Source organism: Sinocyclocheilus rhinocerous, unplaced genomic scaffold (assembly GCF_001515625.1).
Source record: "Sinocyclocheilus rhinocerous isolate Xijiao unplaced genomic scaffold, SAMN03320098_v1.1 scaffold453, whole genome shotgun sequence".
Taxonomy (NCBI): Eukaryota; Metazoa; Chordata; class Actinopteri; order Cypriniformes; family Cyprinidae; genus Sinocyclocheilus; species Sinocyclocheilus rhinocerous.
The window spans coordinates 558,836-578,835 of record NW_015655565.1 but is presented as its reverse complement, the minus strand read 5'-3'; the positions used below and the strand labels follow the sequence as shown (position 1 = coordinate 578,835).

Here is a 20,000-nt window from a genome sequence, read left to right as displayed (position 1 = left end):
ACTACCCGATTCTCTAACCATTAGGCCACGACTGCCCCTTTGCTGCATTAAGTTACAATGAAAGGCAACTGAAGTTGCCAAGCTTCAAAACAGATGCAAAGCACCCTAAAATAAACCATAGAAATGGTCCATATGACTCTATTTCACTTCTTCTGGTGCTACATGATAGCTTTGAAAGAGTTCATTTGTTGTTAAGTTTGGTCTTTTAGATGAATATGTTGTTTCAGTTCACAAAAAAAAAAATCTAAATCACTCAATGATCTGATCATCATTATCAGTGAATAATTTCAGTCTGTTTCCCACAAAAAGCTGTCATACGGCTTCAGAAGACTTGTTATATAACACATCTGATAAAACCCTTTTATGATTCTTTTGCTTCATTTTTGAAGCGTAAAAAGCTCTACACACGCTGTGGACTAGTTGGTTGAACGACTTCAGATTTTTTAAAGTTGACATTTATGAAAGTTGAGTCGACGTCAACTAGTTGCTGATGACGTCATTAATGAATAAATAAGCCTGAACCTTCAGCTGAGACTCGAACATCTTGTGCACAGCTATAACATATGACACAGCGCTGCCCACATGGCTATTGCTCCTATAACAGATCATTTTTATCAGTTCTTTTGTCTTCGGGTCGTTATATTTCTCACAGATTTCTGCTCATTCTAAATCAGATACAGATAAAGTAGCACAGTAACGTTTACATTTACATTTATATGAATGCATTAATGAGAGAGCAATTGCGCGTGTGAAATAATTCTACCTGCAGGCATCTCTCAACTAATAGTGAAGCTGTGGGTTTTAGTTACTAAGAAATATATGCTAGAACTTTTCAGTTTCTAAGCTATTTTATTGAGAAATCACAGAAGAGTGTTGCGCTACTGAATGATTCTGTGTGCTACTGTCTGTAGTCTATGTGTGTGCGCTACAATGCAGCAGAGCATTAGATTAGAATGGCGATTAACTTACTGTACAATAAGCTGTTTAAAACGTATATTCTTCCGTTCAATTTCGAGCATCCAGATGGTATAATCATACAAGTGTTGTGAAGCGCTTTCGGAGTATGCATTTATTTGTCATTTTAACTGTTTGGAAACGGAGCGTAAAAGTGGAGTTCAAAGATTTCTTATCCTGTTGCGCATCTTTCTTATCCAGCGACTAGTCGACGCCAAGCTTAATGCGTCATTGATTAGTCTGTGCAACTAGTGCAACATGCTAATTGCATGGAAAAAGAAAAACCAGTTGGCTACAAATTTCTAGTTTGTGTTTCACAGAGGAATGGAAGTAATGCTGGTTTAGAATGACACAAGTCAAACAATTGCACAGATCTTAAAAACAGCTACAATTAAACGTCCAATTAACCTTGCTATATTGAGACTGTTAATTGGCTGTCCTACCTTCTGTGGTCTTGGGTGGAGGGGCTGTGTTCTCGATCTGTTTCTCTATACCGCTCTTTCTCCCGCTCTCGGTCTTTCGTGTGTCCTCTTTCTCTGGCTCTCTCTCTCACCCTTTCTTTGTTATGACGGGTGTAGTTTTCCCACGCCTTGCTGCTGTCCATCACACCTGACCATGAAGCCACGCCGACCGCAGGTGTATACACACCTGGAAAAAAGAAAACAAAATTATTTAAGAAGCAGATAGAAATACATATCTATTGATATTAAATATAATAATAATATATAATTAAATAAATATATAATTAATCTATCTATCTACACACACACAATGATTTACAATAGTGAATTTACATAAATAATAAAAGCTATTAAAAACACTGTCCAAAAGGCATACCAGTTTTATGCAGCACATTTTTGCTGAATATTTAAACTGCACATTTGAGACAGATGGCAGGATAACAGCTTGCTTTTACTATAACAGCTATTGCTTTCTCTCTGCCTCTCTTTTACACACAAACATGCATACAACAATCACTGAAAGCTCACAGTGACAATAACTGCTTTAGCCTCTTGAGCACGCCCAAATCATTACAACATGCAGAGGTTAACAAGGCCACAGCAGATTTTCTGACATGCTCATTTTTCTGTGTGTGTGTATGTCCTTGTTAACCTCTGCCTGCAATAATGATGTGTGCTGGACTGCAGTGGAAATGCTTGCAGTGCATTTCTATGCTCAGTGGCTGGAAACGTATCCCTCTACAGTTCAACAGGACGTGTGTGTGTTTGTGGGTGTGTAGTGATGATGAGAGGATGTTGAGTATGTTAACACTTTGTATGCAGTTCTGCTGTCTGTAGTCTCTACCAACCGCATGCCTCCCCATGCATCCTCACATGTACAGAGCTCTGTGACGTGTGTGGCAGTCTGGCTGTGTTTGTGTGACCAGAAACTCTTGTTTTCGTTTTTTTTTTTACTGGCAGTCCAGGACGTTGGATGCTCCAATTAAGACACACAAAATTGCAGGTTCCAAATTAAATATTTTCTCACTATTCGCTACAAGATGTTTGGAAAATCCACAAGGAAATCAAAGTCAAACACAGACTTAAAACACATACACAAAACGAGGTTTCCTTTCCCACACACACATACTTCAGGAGCCAATGAAAACTCAAATTGTTCCATAAGCAAGTATATTTCATTTCCCAAGTCAAAAATGTATTGCCTAATCTTTAAATCGCTAAAAATTATGATTAGGTTATAGGCTATTAGGTTATAACTGGCATAGAACCAAAGGTGATTAGGCTTTTTAGAGCAATCATTCAACAAAATGTATTCATAACTAAGTTTTACCCAAGATTGCTGGTGTAGTGCATATCTTTCATAAACTTCCAATGTTCATACCTGCAGGGAAGGGGTAAGGTGTAGCTGAGCGTCGATCATAGCCTCCCGCCAAACGTCCACTGCTGTAATAAGAAAGATAACGTTAGTGTTGACAGTGTGGTTAAATCATCTGCTATTTTGAAAGGTTCTATTTTAAATATTTAAAATAGTTTGATTTGTTTTCCTTAAAATCATATGGATGCACATACACATTAATCTGACCCTTAGTTTTTCTCTTTCAGGAAAAAGTGGTGCTGTAATGTATGCAATATGATTTACTTTGCCCAAATTGACCCTTATGAACAAAGCAAGACCCCATTATTTTTAACTAACAACAAAGAGAGAGGAATAAACAGAGCAGCACAACAAAATAGGCAAAAAGGAAAAGGAAAAGGAAAAAAGGGGTAAACAGAACTTTTCACAATGATCAAAAGACGTTCCTCTGTTTCAGAGCTCAATTTCCTCATTGTTTGATGTTACTGGCATTAACTCAAAGTGCAGCATGCGCCCGGTAACGTGCCAGCAGTGTGTAACTATGTGTGTGAGTATGTGAGGAGATACAGATCTGGCAAACACACCACTGGTAATCCATAAACCCTGGCTGCCTGCCCCGTTTCCGGGGCGTTCTGCAGGAGTAGAAGTTAAGTTTGTGTGTAAGAGAAATCGCATCCAACAGGACTCCTTGTGGTCAGGTGTTGGTTAAGAGTACACTGTTTCTACTAATATCTCTGGGAAACATGCTGCTTTTCTGGTTTCTCTTTCTCTTTGTCTTTCTCCCTTCCTCTATGCCACTTCCTCTTTTCTCTTGCTTATTAACCCTTTTAAATTCAGCCAACTACAATACATGTTCAGTATGTCTTATCCCCTCACTCTTGCTTTATGTATATACACAGGAGAGCAGACAAAAGGAGATGAGAGGAGGAATTTATGATAATCAATGTTAGATGATCTCGCAGTTACAGTCTCATCTCACTCCTGAGGTAAGCCTTAATTAGCGCCTGGCTCATTAAGACAGCTAATCATTGCAGAATTTGACCCTAATGGGCTCACAGTAATGGCTGTGCAAAGATGCTGCCCATCCAGTAGGCTGTTCCACATTGCTCTCGTAAGTAAACGTATTAACAACACAATTATTATTGATATTCCACAACATGTGATGAGGGATTGCTGACAAGTAATGAGTTATAATGGATGTGGATGCCAAGTCTCAAGACATCTATTCAAACCCAATGTTGAAAGCAATTTGCCTTCAATATAAAATTACTGTTTCTTCCTAAAAAGTTATGGAAAATGGACTTCCTAAACATGGACTGTGGATTCTTTTTGTTGACTAGAGAGCCAAAGCATGATAAATTTAAAGCAGAAGGAAAGGTGTTGTGCTTTTAAAATGATGTCCCAGAGAGCACTATTTCTGAGGTGTCCCTCAGGGCTTTGTATAAGGACCCTTTAAATGTACTATATATTCCCAGCATGTGATGTTTATGTGTGAAAAATTAGCATGAACGTGACAGAGAGGACAGAAAAAGAAGAAAAGTGAGTTTTTTGGCATGATGGTGTGAGAGGAAGTGATTCATGAATTATACAGTCCTTGGTTGGCAGGGTTCGGATGAACGGAAACTCCTTCAAGGATGTTTGGACTTGGCAGAGAGACTGAGATGTGAGAAGAACCATTATTTAAACAACAGAAAAAAGTATGAAAAAATAAAACTTAAGGACCAGGAAATGGGGAAAAAAATTGAGGGAGTTGGGTCAGAAGATGGTGAAAAAAAGTATAAAAATAGCAGAGAGAAACAGAGATAAAGAGGATGAAAATATAACAAAATAACGCCAACAGAGACAGAGATTTTTTTCTTTTTATTTAATATATTTTATTTACTATATATAATACTAGCCTATATATACACTTTCTTCAGTGTTGTCACATGAAAAGATATAATAAAATATTTACAAAAATGTGAGGGGTGTACTCACTTCTGTGAGATACTGTATATATTGTGTAGCCATGATTCCCCTGCAGCCTTAAAACAACTGGCAGTGAACCACACAAATGTTCTGCAGATGATGATGCCTGTCAAACTGTGAGGGGGATTGAATCTAGAAATAAAGTTGGGGGGAGATAGACAGGCCAAGACTTGGCTGTTTGTCTTGGGGTGAAAGGGAGGAAGAGTATGAGGCAGAGGCTGCGTTTACACTTGGCATTAAAATGCGATCACCGTGATCTGATCAAGCAGATTGGATCATCAGTCAATCAGGACACGGCGCATTTACACTTGGCAACATCAGCTGACTTCTCGATCTGGATAACCGTTCGGATCTGTATTTCCCGCGCAATATTTAAATAAGTCAGCGGTGCAAAGTCAACCTGAAGTGGTGGGTTTTCTTTTGAAAACTATTTTCAGTCGCGGGACATTTTACAAATCAAAATAAATGTACGAGTCTCACTAGCGCTCTGTTCTTCTGACAGTTCGGGAGAGAGGGGGCGGCGTTTTGCGTGATGTCGACCTGCGAATGCAGACACGATGGCTGGATTGCGTTTACATTACACTGAGATCCGATCACAATGCGCCCTCGACTACCTCTGGACCAGGACACGTTGATCGCATAACATTCCGATCAGAAGCGCGTTTACACTTCGTCTTTTCAATGTGTATGTGGACAACATCTGGATACAGGTCGCATGTTAATGCCAAGTGTAAACGCAGCCATAGATGGATGGGGAGTTAGTTCTGGATGCCTGTAAACAGGAGGCCGGAGGCACAAACATGGCCACCCTGTCTGTGTCTCTCTCTCTGCCTTATTTGGCATTTGACTGGGTGAGGGAAGGCTTTTTAACCGTACCTTAGTCCTTAGAAGATAAGTTACAGTGTCAGACAGAGCTGAGAAGCAAATAAGTATGTTTACGAAGAGAAGAGACACACACACACACACACACACACACACACACTTAACCACCTTAAACACACGTTTGACAGCTTCCAAGCACAGGGATAAGCTGAAAGAGCTGGATCAAACTGAATAAGTAATTCTGTGTGTATGGAAGAAAGACAGTCACAGTGGATTAACTGAAGCAGATGGCAGTTTAGTGCTTTTGTCTTGATTTCTCTTCTTATAAGTCTGGGGTGAAACTTTGATGAGCTGCCCTACATACTGCAGGCAGGAACTGAGACAGAAGTAATGACTCTGATACAGCTTTTGTAGCTGCAGCCTAGATTTACTGTCCCATAAACTCCATGAAGGCTGCCAATCACAGCTTTAAGAAGAGTCAGTCATCTCTGTCATGAGGGACACTGAATGTTTGAGCCCCATAACTTTTAAACTTACATAACTTTTTACATATCTTTTTTTCTCAGATTTATGTGATATTTCCTTTTGGTAGTGACAATTTACCACATAACAGTCTGCTATAAGAAAATATTGTGCCCACTGGTAGTAGCATTTATTTGCATGTGCTGTTTGGGTTGTTTTTTGGCACTCGAACATTGACTTCATTTGAATATAAACTGATATTCAGGCATTCTGAGACTCAAGTGTTCTGCAAAGACGTAGCATTATTTAAGTCTCTTTCACAAGCTCTACCTCTTTCTCTCTCCCTTTCTTTCTCTGTCTTTCTTTTTCTCCTTCTTTTGCCTGTGTAGTGACTTGCTATGTTCTTGCTTTCTCTTTCTGCTACATCTCCTCTGTCTCTCTCTCCAGTTTCTATACAACACCAACCTGGACATATATACAGACATGATCCATATTTCATACACAAGCCCTGCTATAATGCATAACAATCAATCAGTAAGAAAAAAATCACTTGAACATGAACACTTACCTATCTAATGGTGGTATCATAGGTGGGGGGGCCCCGGGAGGTAATGGGAAACCTGAAACGGCAGGCATAAACAGATGTTATGTGAATAATGATATGGTGAAATTAAAATTATAAGCATGAAAAATGAGGAATATTAAAATCATAAGTGTACATGCAGTACAAATTCTTTCAAATGTCTTCATATGATTTCATTTATTATAGAAAATGCATGTTTGTGTCTGTGTGCGCATGTCCAGATGTCCTGACTTCAAATGACTCAACACTGTTTATGACACATCCAGACAGGATTCAACAAACACAGTGGCCTGCAACTTTTACTGCCCCGCTAACCGTGACACCCCCCTTAAACGCGTGTGTGAAACAAATGGGCCTTCGCAGCACCCCAAAAAACACATTCTCCCTCACATGGCTGAGACACACTTATCTGCTTTGATCACACTTAGCCACAGACTCACAAACATTCATGCACATCTGGGCACCATCCCCCTTTTGTTTTTCCACAGACCCCTGATGGGAGCCAGCTCCAAAAGACAGTTTTCAACGACAACAAAAATGACTGAAAAAAGGCTAAAAGAAAAACAGTAATTTGAGGAACACAGAAATCACGCAGATCTGGCTAACACAGAACGAGGCAGAAATGCAGCGTCCCCTCCAATGCATGCATCCACTCACACAGAGCTTCGCAAATCATCTGTGCTGTCCTTGAAACTTAAAAGTAAGTATGAAAGTATGTACTTTGTGAACTATGCCCTAAACTACTCTTTTTTTTCAGTCTGCCTGTGGATGCTATGCTAATTTATGTCAGAGATCTGTTGCAAGCTCTAGAACAGTTCAGTAAGATCACAGATCTGCTTGTAGTGCACATTAATAGATGCTCCAAACACTGTTTCTGTGTCATATGAGTTTGGCAGTGTGTATTTTGATCAATGGGACAAAACAGGCTACAAAAAAATAAATGTCAAATATATGGTACCATTTTACAAAAAGCTTCAATTTGTCAACATTAGATAATGCATAAAGTATCAAGATCAATTCTTTACACCATTTGTTAATTAAGGTTAGTTTATATATATATACAGTGGGTACGGAAAGTATTCAGACCCCCTTAAATTTTTCACTCTTTGTTATATTGCAGCCATTTGCTAAAATCATTTAAGTTAATTTTTTTCCTCATTAATGTACACACAGCACCCCATATTGACAGAAAAACACAGAATTGTTGACATTTTTGCAGATTTATTAAAAAAGAAAAACTGAAATATCACATGGTCACAGTATTCAGACCCTTTGCTCAGTATTTAGTAGAACCCCCCTTTTGATCTAATACAGCCATGAGTCTTTTTGGGAAAGATCCAACAAGTTTTTCACACCTGGATTTGGCGATCCTCTGCCATTCCTCCTTGCAGATCCTCTCCAGTTCTGCCAGGTTGGATGGTAAACGTTGGTGGACAGCCATTTTTAGGTCTCTCCAGAGATGCTCAATTGGGTTTAAGTCAGGGCTCTGGCTGGGCCATTCAAGAACAGTCACAGAGTTGTTGTGAAGCCACTCCTTCGTTATTTTAGCTGTGTGCTTAGGGTCATTGTCTTGTTGGAAGGTAAACCTTCAGCCCAGTCTGAGGTCCTGAGCACTCTGGAGAAGGTTTTAGTCCAGGATATCCCTGTACTTGGCCGCATTCATCTTTCCCTCAATTGCAACCAGTCGTCCTGTCCCTGCAGCTGAAAAACACCCCCACAGCATGATGCTGCCACCAACATGCTTCACTGTTGGGACTGTATTGGACAGGTGCCTGGTTTTCTCCACACATACCGCTTAGAATTAAGGCCAAAAAGTTCTATCTTGGTCTATATATATATATATATATATATATATATTTAAAAGTACACACACACATAAACATTATTCAAATACGTTTCTATAGGATCATGTGACACTAAAGACTGGAGTAATGGCTGCTGGAAATTTAGCTTTGTCATCACAGGAATAAATTGCATTTGAAAATATATTATAACATGGAAAAGTTACTTTCAATTGTAATAATATTTCTTAATATTACAGGTTTGGTCAAATAAATGCAGCCTTGGTGAGTGTATTAAACCTCTTTCAAAAACATTGAAAAATCTTAAAAATTTGTTAATTCATGTTTGTTCAAAATACAGAATATGTACAATCTGAAGTGTATACGTTGAAATTTAAAAATGCTGTAAATTATTGTGCATTCTTAGTTCATGTTATGCCAATGCATTACTAATAATGCTAAAGTATAGAACCTTACTCTATAGTCTTACCATATACATTTACTACAATGAATAACTGAATGAATTAATGAACAAAATTTCTTTAAATTTTTTTGTGTGACAGAGTTGACATACAGTATCATGATAAGTATGCTTTTGTGTGTGTGTGTTTTTTTTAAGATACTGTATATTGTGCAAAGGGTGCTTAAAGGTACTTTATGAATGTTTACAACCATTAATGTCCTCTAAAAGAATCAAAGTGGATCCCTGGACTCTCTGTAAAAAAAAAAAATTATATATATATATATATATATAGACTATCAGTACAAAAATGTAAAATACAAACCCTCTCCTAACAAATCTGTCGTTAACATTATGATTTGAATGAAAAAAAAGCTCTCACTCCTCCACAACCTCATTTAATCAAAACATTCCTAACAACTGGCTCTCTCCATCTTTTTCCCCTCTCTCTTTCAGCACAGCTGGGTCATTCAGCACATTTTCAGTGCCACGATTCTGCTAGCATGGCACTTTTTCATTCTTCCCACCCTGAGCTATTTTTAGTGACACACAGCACATTAATGACACAAAAGGAACAGCGTGGACGTAACGGGACAGCGATATCCGCAGGGGGAGTGAGTCAAAAATAGAGAGGCCTATAACTTAAAGATGGGGAGGTGGGCTTCTATGATAAAACGAAAAAGGCCTGTTCTGGATTATAGGCTGAACTTCAAAGGCTAGGCCTGTGGAGGAAGTTTGATATTTTGACTGTATTAAAAAGGATGAGTGGGTCCTGAAAAACGGGATGATGGGTGAGTCTGTCAGTGAGAGGTCTGAGTGGGCCAGAGGAGGGGTGGTAGGATTTGGCAGAAGGCGATTTTTTGATGAGGCTTTGAAGCAGAAGAGGAGTAGAGTTAAGAGAGCTCAAATATAGACGTTCTGTTGAAAGTGTGGAGGTGCAGCATCTGAGCAGGAAGTTAGGCAAACTGACAGCCAGCAGGCCTGTGCTGCAGAGGAAAACCTGGAGAGAATTACACACACCTGGATACAGACACACCAGCTCAAGCGCATATGTTGTCAGACTCCTACAGAGACACATGCATGCTCAATATTTAGTCACTGTCAAATGAAAAACACAGCTGCTGCAGCTCATCTGGTTTAGCACCTGAACTCTAACCTTGAACCTTAAGCACACAGCATTTTGGGGCATCATGGGGCATTTCACTGCATTCTGAATCACAGCCCTAGTGTGCAATATTTTAACAGTGAAAACACATTAACAAACTACTTCATGGGGCAATAGAAGTAGATTAATTTCTGTTTGCTATACCATACTTGGCAAAAATAACCTTTATGTTTTAAGTAGACCAATAATAAGACATGTGTTTAGGATATTTAGGATCTCTTCAGACCAGGAGAAGACAGCAGGTCGCTCAATATGGGTGTGAATCAATCACATCCTGGATAAATGTTGTCATGGCAACCACAAATTCCCTATGGTTGGCTATATGTACAATGCAGTGTAATGAAAACATATCAACATGTCCTTTGACCTCCCTTGGACTGTTTGAAAGAGTGCCGGCCTTCAGTCAGGAAACGTCCAGCTTCATGGATCAAAAGAAGTCTTTTATGCTCACCAAGGCTGCATTTACTTGATCCAAAATACAGTAAAAACAGTAATATTGTGAAGTATTATTACAATTTAAAATAACTGTTTTCTGTTTTTATATATTTTAAATAAAATGTATTCCTGTGATGACACTGCTGAATTTTCAGCAGCCATTACCCCAGTCTTCAGTGTCACATGATCCTTTAGAAGATGCTGATTTGATGTGTAAAAAATATTTCTTAATGTTAAAAAACTGTTTTTTGACAGTTTTAAAGGAAAAGCATTTATTTTAAATATAAATATATTGTAAAATTATAAATGTCTGTACTGTCACTTTCGATCAATTTAATGCATCCTTACTGAATAAAAGTGCAAATTTTTTTTTTTTTTTTTACCAAACTTTTGAAAAGAAAATTATTATTAGAATATATTAAGCAAATATATTCTGGAACATAACATTAAAATCTCTATGAGTACTATGAGGATTGACCCGCTGGTTATGAGAATAATCTGGTTTACATTTAATAAGCTGGTTAATATGCTGCACTGTGTCACTGTCAGATGTGTTCTGCTTGATTTTGGAACTATTAAAAGTGAGAGTTTTGCTCAAGGACAAGCTGAAGAAAAACCTGCAATGCCGTAACATTCACATGCTACTACGTCACTACACAGCACAGGCCCGTCCCTTTTCTGCTGATACAGTGAGTGTGCATAAGTGTACAGCATGGAGCTCACTTACCAGGTGGTGGTATGAGGGGGAGTGTGGTGCTGATGGAGGGAGGAGGGAAAGGTGGAGGTGGGATATTGGGAGGAAAGAAGGGCAACAGCTTTGGGGAAGATAGCTCTGTGTCCGAGGATTGCTCTGAAACAACCTGAAATCACACAGCTATACGAGATCAGTACTCTACTATTTACAGCGATTCACTCTGTGTCCATCAAGCATGCAAAAACACACCTGGATGTTATTTTCATCAGCGCTGTGACGTCTTCTGCCTTCCACTCGACTGATGGTCCCTGCTTGTCCTCCGATAACATTGATCGCACCACTCGACTTCCTGCATTCACACCCACACACAAAAATCAAAGTCGGATCATTATGTTGAGTCCATATGTGTGAGTCAGGAGGATGAAATGTGTGCTGCACACTACAAGCCATTTAATGAACACAAAATATCCTGGTTCTGTTTTTGCACTATAGGACACTTGGCACATACACAAACGCACACAATCTCAGTCAATGCTATTTTCCTGCTGATCTGGGAAATCTCCTCTGATGTGCTCGACAATATTTTTAGCTCATGTACACACAGCAGTCATACGCTTGCGCGAATGTGTGGTAGTCGTGACCATTCATAAATCTTCAAGTCCCCTGAAACAAGGCTACAAATACTCTCAGTAATGCACAAATGAACTAGGCAATAACCTATTTCAGTCACTAAAAATTAATCAGATAGAACAGAGCACATTAATGCTGCATTAAACATTATGCATGCTGCATGAAAGCAAGCATTCAAGAGTCTAAGTAACACGGCCAGCTTGTCTGCAAAAGTCTTTCTTATTTTTCCTGTCTTTGCTGGTGAAGTTTGGAACAGAGTCAACTACAGGGGAAAAACACACACACACACAAATGTAAAAGCCTTAAATTGGCACACTTCTGGTGTTTCACCTACTTTCAGCAGACACAACAGTGGATTTAAGTGCTACCCTCTTATGATTTTATAAAAAAGGTACACAAAAAATTCACACCCCAGCCCTGGCTCTGCAGTCTGCTCTCATCTGTATTTTTTATCTCAGCAATGTACGTCATGCAGTAAACATTTTAGACAGATTTCTCCATTTAAAAGGATAGTTCACCCCAAAATAAAAATTCTGTCATCATTTACTCACACAAAAGAAGATATTTTGAGAATGTTGGTAACTAAACAGTTTTGATGCAATTGCATGGATTAAAAAAAGCATTTAGCAAAATATCTTCTTTTATGTTCCACAGAAGAAAAAAGGAACGACATGAGGGTAAGTAAATGATTAATTTTTGGGTGATCTATCTCTTTAAAGGTGCATTCAGTAATTTTCCCTCATTAAAAATGTTTTACACTAAATAAAAAAAATAAAAAAAATAAATCTTGTTCGCTAACCTAAGGCCCTGCCAAATAGCACCCTAAACTCTTGCGGCCTTGCGGTGTGGCATCGGCAGAAGTGCGCATCGAGGGTGCTTAGCGGCCACAAAGGAGGTGTTCACAAGCACTCTTCTGAAAGCTAACGTGACGAATGGGACACCCTATACAGAAACTATTGGCAGCCTGCATGTGGCAGCCATTGTAAGTCTGCAAAGCCACAAGTGCACATGAAGTGTGTCATTTAGGACAGGGCCTAAAACTTCCATCATATCTGTAGCTTAACAAAAGTTGTTTTATTGTGTATGGAGAGGGTCGACTTATGAAGGCAGCCATTATGAGATCACATGACCAGCTGAATATTACTCACTTTATCTTGCTAAACCCCTTGTGATGCTTTCACTTGTGGAATAAATTAATCATGGCTAACTGCAAATATAAGTTTGTAGCATTGGTACCAAAAACTTGTCAACTAGGTGTCAGTTTAAGCTAAATACGACTCAATATCAATCAGTGCAACATGAACAAAATTTTTTGAGTGCAATTCTGTGAAAGACAAAATAAGAACTTTCTTAGAATGTCCAAAACACTATTGTAAACAATCACTGTATGAACAATAAAACACACAGACACGATGAAACAGAAGTAGTGACATCTTTTCTTTTGTATTGTGATGCACAGCCGAGTGTAACAGATTACCTCAAATAATATAACATAGGGAAAGGACTTGGTTCTATGCATCAGTTGTTGATGGGATTTTTAGATGTGTGCGTTGCACTCAAATTGAGGCAGATGAACATATGTTTGCAGGGGTGTAGGACTAAATGATTGGAGAAGCCCAGCGTACATCACCAGAGAGAAGTCTGACGTTTACCAGAAGATTCAGACATGACATTTTGATTAAAAATTACGTTTTCAAAACTGTTTTAAAAAATAAAACATAGATGAATCGTTCACAATAAGGTCAATAACATGCATTCAATCATGCTGACTTTAAGTAAGTCCCATTTATGAAGCATGCAGTCAAGCTGTACCTGAATATGCACATGAACTCATGTGAACTTTTTTAGTGCAAAAACATTGCATTTTAATGGGGCTGAACAAGATCGAATGACAATCTCTGTTAAGACCCTTTTGATTCATGCTCTGTGTTTAAATGGGCGTACTGTGACTGACTCCTGCATCCTGTCTGTACGTGTATGTGTAATAATGAAAGCCGGACTGTTGCTTTACCCTTGAACGCTCCGCTTCATACACGTCCCCCTGAGCGACGCATAACCTTTAACTGATTGAGGAGAGGTTCAAGGAATGGCTGATTAAAAATCACCCCCGCTAACTCCTGCCCAGGACCAAAGAGAGTCTGGACCACCAGGACTGAACCGTGGCGTGTGTGTATTTGTGTTGTGTCTCATAGAAAAATAATAGTGAAATATTATAGGTTTCAACAGTCAGGATGTTTTCTTCAGGGGAGAACAGAAAACAAGAGCTGATAGAAATCAAGTGGAAAAAAAGAAAAAATTTAACCCGTATACGGGGATCATAATATGAGTACAGAGCATTTGGGACAACAGCAGAAAGCCATTATCATGTAATGATGCTGTTACTGGGAACATGGCTAGCACGCATATTAAATAAGCAGCCATTAACAGTGCTACACTGCCCTTGCGCCAAACAATTCAACTGCACGAGATGATTCAAGAACAAAAATAGAAAAAACAGCAACAGAAATGACATCAAGTATACTGTAGTTATTCTTCTTCCTCTTCATTACAGATTCTTAATACAGTTTATTTAACTCAATGAACTTTGTATGTAAAGGCTGACTGGCCTTCTCTGACATCACATAAGTTGCTTCATTGGTACACCTTTTAAGATCAATTTAATCAATTTAAATGACTGCTTACAGACGGCTGATTATAGCCTATAATATGCATCAGTGCATGGACTGAGTTTGGAAGGAGATTGTTGCATTCACTATACTAGGAAAACACTTAAAAAGACTTTTAAATTGTTTTAGGACTAAAGCCAAATACCCTTTAAAAACTAAAATGTTGGCCATTTTCAGTGTTTTAAAGGAGACATATTATGTCCCTTTTTACAATATGAAATATAAGTCTCGGGTGTCCCCAGAATGTGTCTGTGAAGTTTCAGCTCAAAATACTCCACAGATCATTTATTATATCATTTTGAAAATGCCACATAAAAAGGCTTACCAAAACAAAGTTACTGGGTTAAACTTTTTCACGTTTCCTTGGTTGGTAGATGCACGGGGACCTGATTATAGCACTTAAAACCTGGAAAAGTCAGATTTTCATGATATGTCACCTTTAAAGTGACAGTTTACCAAAAAATGAAAATTCTGTTACCATATACTCTCCCTTATGTTGTTCCAAGAAGTAAAATGTGTGCAATATGTGTGTATGGGTTGGTTGGTTGGTTTGATTGGTTCATACTGATGTGTTTGATAAAGGGTTGATGTACCTGGTTGAGTGTTCTGAAAGATCACTACTAGAACTCTGATGAACCTGGGGAGAGACAGAGGGAGAGAGAGAGGGAGAGAGAGAGAGAGAGAGAGCACACATTTATATGTATACACACTCATTCTACATACACAAGTGTTCCAAAAACTCATGAGCCACCTACAGAAGCAGCATTTTAAGTCGCCGCAGGCACTTCCAAAGTAAAAGGTGTTCCAAAAGTTATGAATGCAGTTAGTTGCCTCCTCCTAAGATATCTTGTTTTAGCCAAATTCTAAGGCATTTTCACATGTGGTGAATGCAGCCCCAGAATGATCTGCACTGAGCTCGGTGGAAAAAATAAAAAATCTGGCAGACGAGGCAAAAGAAAGGTTCACAAAACAAAATAACATAAAATTATGATAAATATATAATATAAAAAAATTAAATTTTGCCAAATATTTGTCTGCTATAATTTTTTTTTTTGCTTATCCCTGATAGAACACGTACATCGAGACGTGCGTTTTCTCATCCGCAATACGTCTATAGGGCGTTTCCTATCAGATGTCAAATAGACGTTTAGAAAATGTCTTTAAGATGTTTATGATTTAGTATGTATGTTAAACTGACATCTTAAAGAAGTCTATCAGATGTTTATACACAGCAGATGCTTTCCAGATGAAGTGATCTTTAACAGACATCTTGCAGACGTGTGTGTGCTATCTGGGATAAGAGCTTATTACTGTGCCATTAGCTTAGCAACATGATAATGTCAAACTGTCGGAAACAATTGCAAATCGTTCATGATGCATTCAAGTCATGTCAAAAACATTATATTTATGAGTTGAGTGCACATGAACACCACTTCAAAGTTGCAATTATGAGTAGGAAACTCATATTTTCTTTGAGTCCTAAGTTTCCGGGTTGAGGGCATCAGTGAGAAAACATGGCGGATGAAGACACTGGATGCAGCGTCTGTATTGATGATAAATTTGTTTAAATGAATTACTTTTTTTTTTTAAATACAATAAAACTAGCTAAGATCCATGATCACAGTACGATTGTATTGTACAATTACTATAGAATACATAATGAGTGCTCCAAATCAATCACTTCTGAGGTTTCACGAAAGTAAGGAAGCTCCCTTAGAAGCCAGCTGTCTATGTAGGCAGCTACTGTAGGCAGCTCACTGGACTTTGGAACAAAGCTATCAAGTCTGAAACAGCAGTAAATGCCCTGTCACAACTCATTATCAACATCTTAGTATGAACCATCATGATAGAAGGGCATATTTTATTTATGCTAAATGTACCATTATTTTGCTTAATGACCCCAGGCTCAGGATCTCTAGGCTCATGCGTAGTCGTCTCTGTTTGTCACAGTATGCCTTCCAGGTGTCCTCATTAAAACCATAGTTAAAGTAGTCAGACAGATCTGCACCTGCGTTTATACACAACACACGCTGTTAGTTGTACTAGAGAAAAAGGTACATTTGAATCTGAGGTAGACTAACGCACACACACACACACACACTTCGCACATCCTAATGCAATCAACTGCACCTGGCTTCCTCCAAGGCTTCTCCTCAAAGGACTCCACATCCACCTGCAGGACATTGCCTTCAGCATCCAGATCCAGCCCTCTGGACTTGGAGCCTGACTCACAGCAGATAAGACTTTAGAGGCTGGATTCCCATACCCATATTAAACCAAACCCAGGGGAATATCCTAAAGGGATTCTCAGCAGCACAGTTCAGTCAGGCTTAAATTTAAGCTTCCTTCAGGAATGCATGATGGTAATATAAGAAATATAAGACATAGAATATGTATTTTATTATAAATACTCTGGAAATATTTAAACTTTTTGAATTGAAATGGTCTATAAGTTTAATAATAATAATTTAAATTAATTTTAAAGGTGGAATGTCACTTTACAGTGTTTCTGTGTAATGCAATAGGAGGCGTGATAGTCTCTCCATCTCTTTGGACATAGCTCCATATCATATTTTTATTACAATAACAACAGGGTACAAAATAGGGATTGAGATTGGGATGCTAAGATGTGAAGTAATTTCATTTTTAAATTAATAGTCAGTGAAAGGAAATTCTTATCAAATTAATGGTCAGTGAAAGGAAATTCTTCATTCAGAAAACGTTAACCTCAGGAGGTTGAACTACTAATTACATGAGCCACATTATTTTCTATTATTGATAAACATATATTTGTAATAGGGTGGAGGAGTTCAGCATGAGAACATTACAATATTTGCAAAAACTGAGAAAATCAAATGAGACTATTTACTTGTCTGCCCACCATGCTGTCAAAAACGTCCAAATTATGTTACTTTGGAATTATAATGTTTGCAATTATAATGAGCAAATATTTAAAAATAGATTGTACTGCAATGAATATCATTATTACCTGATACAGAGGTCTTTATGTTCAGACTAATGGAACTAGAACCAAATGACCTACAGAGTAAACCACAAACAGACCATTAAGTATCATTATAGCAATTTATTAGACCCAGAATACTTTAAGATGTCATCAGTATCTCTGTATGAAATGAGAAGACTTGACACGGTGACATATATAACTAAAATTGTCAAGTTCTGACTGAATTACTCACGAGCCCTGAGATCCGCCTGTTTTAATGTCACCGATGGTCACACAGACATCATCATCACTGTCTGATTCACTTTCCTTTGTGAGGGAAAAACAAAATGGCTGTTTGTAAAGGTAAATGAACACCCTACATTATCACAACTAACCGAAATAGATAAAATAAAATAAAAAGTTTAAAATAAGTTTTGCTAAAACAAGCACCTGGTAATTGAGTCCACTCACTCCATCAACATCACCAATCAGAGCACTGCAGAAGTGAGATATATGTTTATATATGATGGATTTTATAATTAACCAATTAGATTGTACAATATTGTGTCAATTAAATGATCACATAGGCCTAAATAATCAGATTCAGTTACATCTTCAAACTAGGGAACGATATAAATTGGATTTAACTAAATGGCAGTTTGGGAAAAAACATACATAAAAAGTGATTTGAAGCATAATAATAATATTTTATTTCTTATTTTAAATTTAAATTTTAATTCATTTAATTATTTTAGTGCCATATTTCATTAAATCAGTTTAAACTGAATAGACAAAAATTACAGAAATAGATTTCTTACTATATACTACACCTAAAAAAAAAAATGTGCGATATGGGGCCAGTTGCATAAACATAGCCACTATTTTAAGTCTGGGTCTTAAAAACTAGTTTCACCAACTAGACAAGGGGTAATTGGTCGTACTTCTGAGACTCAAATTAGATCAATCTACCTTTTTGTAACTGAATTAAAAAAATTATGACCAGTCTTGAAGAAAAAAAAAAAAAGATGACTAACTTTTTAAGACTAGTCTAAGCAGTTTATGCAACTGGCCCCAGGTGTGTGCTCTGCAGAAGAAACTTCATTTTCCTTTGGATGCACAGACTTCCTGTCAGTTTCATCTGTCTGTCTGATTTAATCACATGCACTAATTGATGCTACAGAACAATAAAAAGGCTTTTACACTCAGCAAATATGGGCAATGAAGGGGATCGATTTACAAGCACATCTTTAGCAGCAGGCATACATTAGTTTAAGAGAGGCCTATATCACTGCGGCTCATCAGGCTTATTTAAGGCCAGTGCAGTGTGAGGGAAAATTCTCGCTTGGGTTTGAGTTTTGCCCCGACTCTAATGAAGGTGAAGCAATCCAACCCATAAAAAACGCTGTGTCAGCTCCAAGAAGCAGCTAACACATCTCTACACAATGTTGGGAAGCAGAGGAATAAAACAATGGTTAATATTCCTTCTCACTCCTACTCCAGTGAGCACATAAGAGGACCTTATACTGTATTAGCCCTGGGCACATCCAATGCTGAATTTAACTAGCATCCAGTTCCATCAGACACGCGTGGCTTGATCCACTTTGGGAGCTTTTTTGCAAAGAGGTCTATTGGCAAAGACATGTCACATACCGCGAATGTGCACGTATGGTCATTACTAAGCAGTGAAACGGGCATTAAATGTACACGCTTCATTTGTACAACACTACTTGCCCTAACAGGAAATAAATGTGTCAGCCTCTCTCATTCTGAGTCGGCACACGATTAGGTCTTGTAAACTCTCATTTCAAATGCAAAAGCGGCCGGGGCTAAAGTGACCTGAAAGTTTCTGACATTGCCAGAAGCAGAAAATCCCAAGACTGCAGAGAGTTGAACTGTGTATGTGTTTGTGTTGGGGCCATGTATTAAAGTAAATGCCGATGAAGTACATTTCTAAATGCAAATGAAATCAAATATGAGGAAGAGCTGATTCAAATAGCTTTAAAAAAGGCAAAGCGACATTTTGGAGAAGATTAATAAATCACCTGCCTGATTAAAGCTAAGATGTCAATAAAATACTGCAATAATTAAACCTAAGGTCTTTGCACCAGTTTGTACTCTATATTTTCTGCCTTTTTCCATGCAGTTGTGAACTGTGTAGTCTACACAAGTTTGGATAAGCATCCATTCATTAAGACTTAGATAAACATTTTTAAGCATCTTACAGGCCCGGATTGGCTAATCGGAGGATTCCCGGTGGGCCGGTCTGTTTTTTTGGCTGCTAGGTAGGACAGTTAGCATAGTAGGAAAACATTCAATCTACCTGAAGGAAGACGTAGGCTATTTCAGTGTAAGTTAATGCTGTTAAATATATATAGAAAAAAAAAATACATAAAAAAAACTTCTAGTGTATTCTTAAACTTGGACATCATTATATTGAAGTCCAAATCCAAGCACCAGAAGCAGCCCACACTCTCTAAGATTTTTTTTCATTGAAAATTATGCATTTTCATTCATTCACAAAAACTTTAAGTGCCATTGTTAAAAAAAATGCTTTATTGACTGACGTTTCATACACCTTCAGTTGTTATACTTTCAAATTTCATGCCATTTGTAATTTCACA

At 38.0% G+C, this 20,000-nt stretch overlaps 1 protein-coding gene across 2 annotated transcripts in view; it reads right to left on the bottom strand.

Moving 5' to 3' along the window:
- The window catches only part of LOC107718393 (pre-mRNA 3'-end-processing factor FIP1-like), a 33,932-nt gene that overhangs the window by 10,430 nt on the left and 3,502 nt on the right, over positions 1 to 20,000 (bottom strand). For both annotated transcript variants that reach the window (XM_016525450.1, XM_016525449.1), the window contains exons 3-13: positions 17,830 to 17,875; positions 17,633 to 17,706; positions 17,425 to 17,474; positions 16,566 to 16,658; positions 16,316 to 16,443; positions 15,029 to 15,072; positions 11,389 to 11,488; positions 11,173 to 11,305; positions 6,590 to 6,641; positions 2,797 to 2,858; positions 1,398 to 1,602 (exon numbers count right to left, since the gene is read on the bottom strand). In XM_016525450.1, coding sequence (XP_016380936.1) covers positions 1,398 to 1,602; positions 2,797 to 2,858; positions 6,590 to 6,641; positions 11,173 to 11,305; positions 11,389 to 11,488; positions 15,029 to 15,072; positions 16,316 to 16,443; positions 16,566 to 16,658; positions 17,425 to 17,474; positions 17,633 to 17,706; positions 17,830 to 17,875 — 987 coding nt within the window. The remainder of the gene's footprint in view (positions 1 to 1,397; positions 1,603 to 2,796; positions 2,859 to 6,589; positions 6,642 to 11,172; positions 11,306 to 11,388; positions 11,489 to 15,028; positions 15,073 to 16,315; positions 16,444 to 16,565; positions 16,659 to 17,424; positions 17,475 to 17,632; positions 17,707 to 17,829; positions 17,876 to 20,000) is intronic.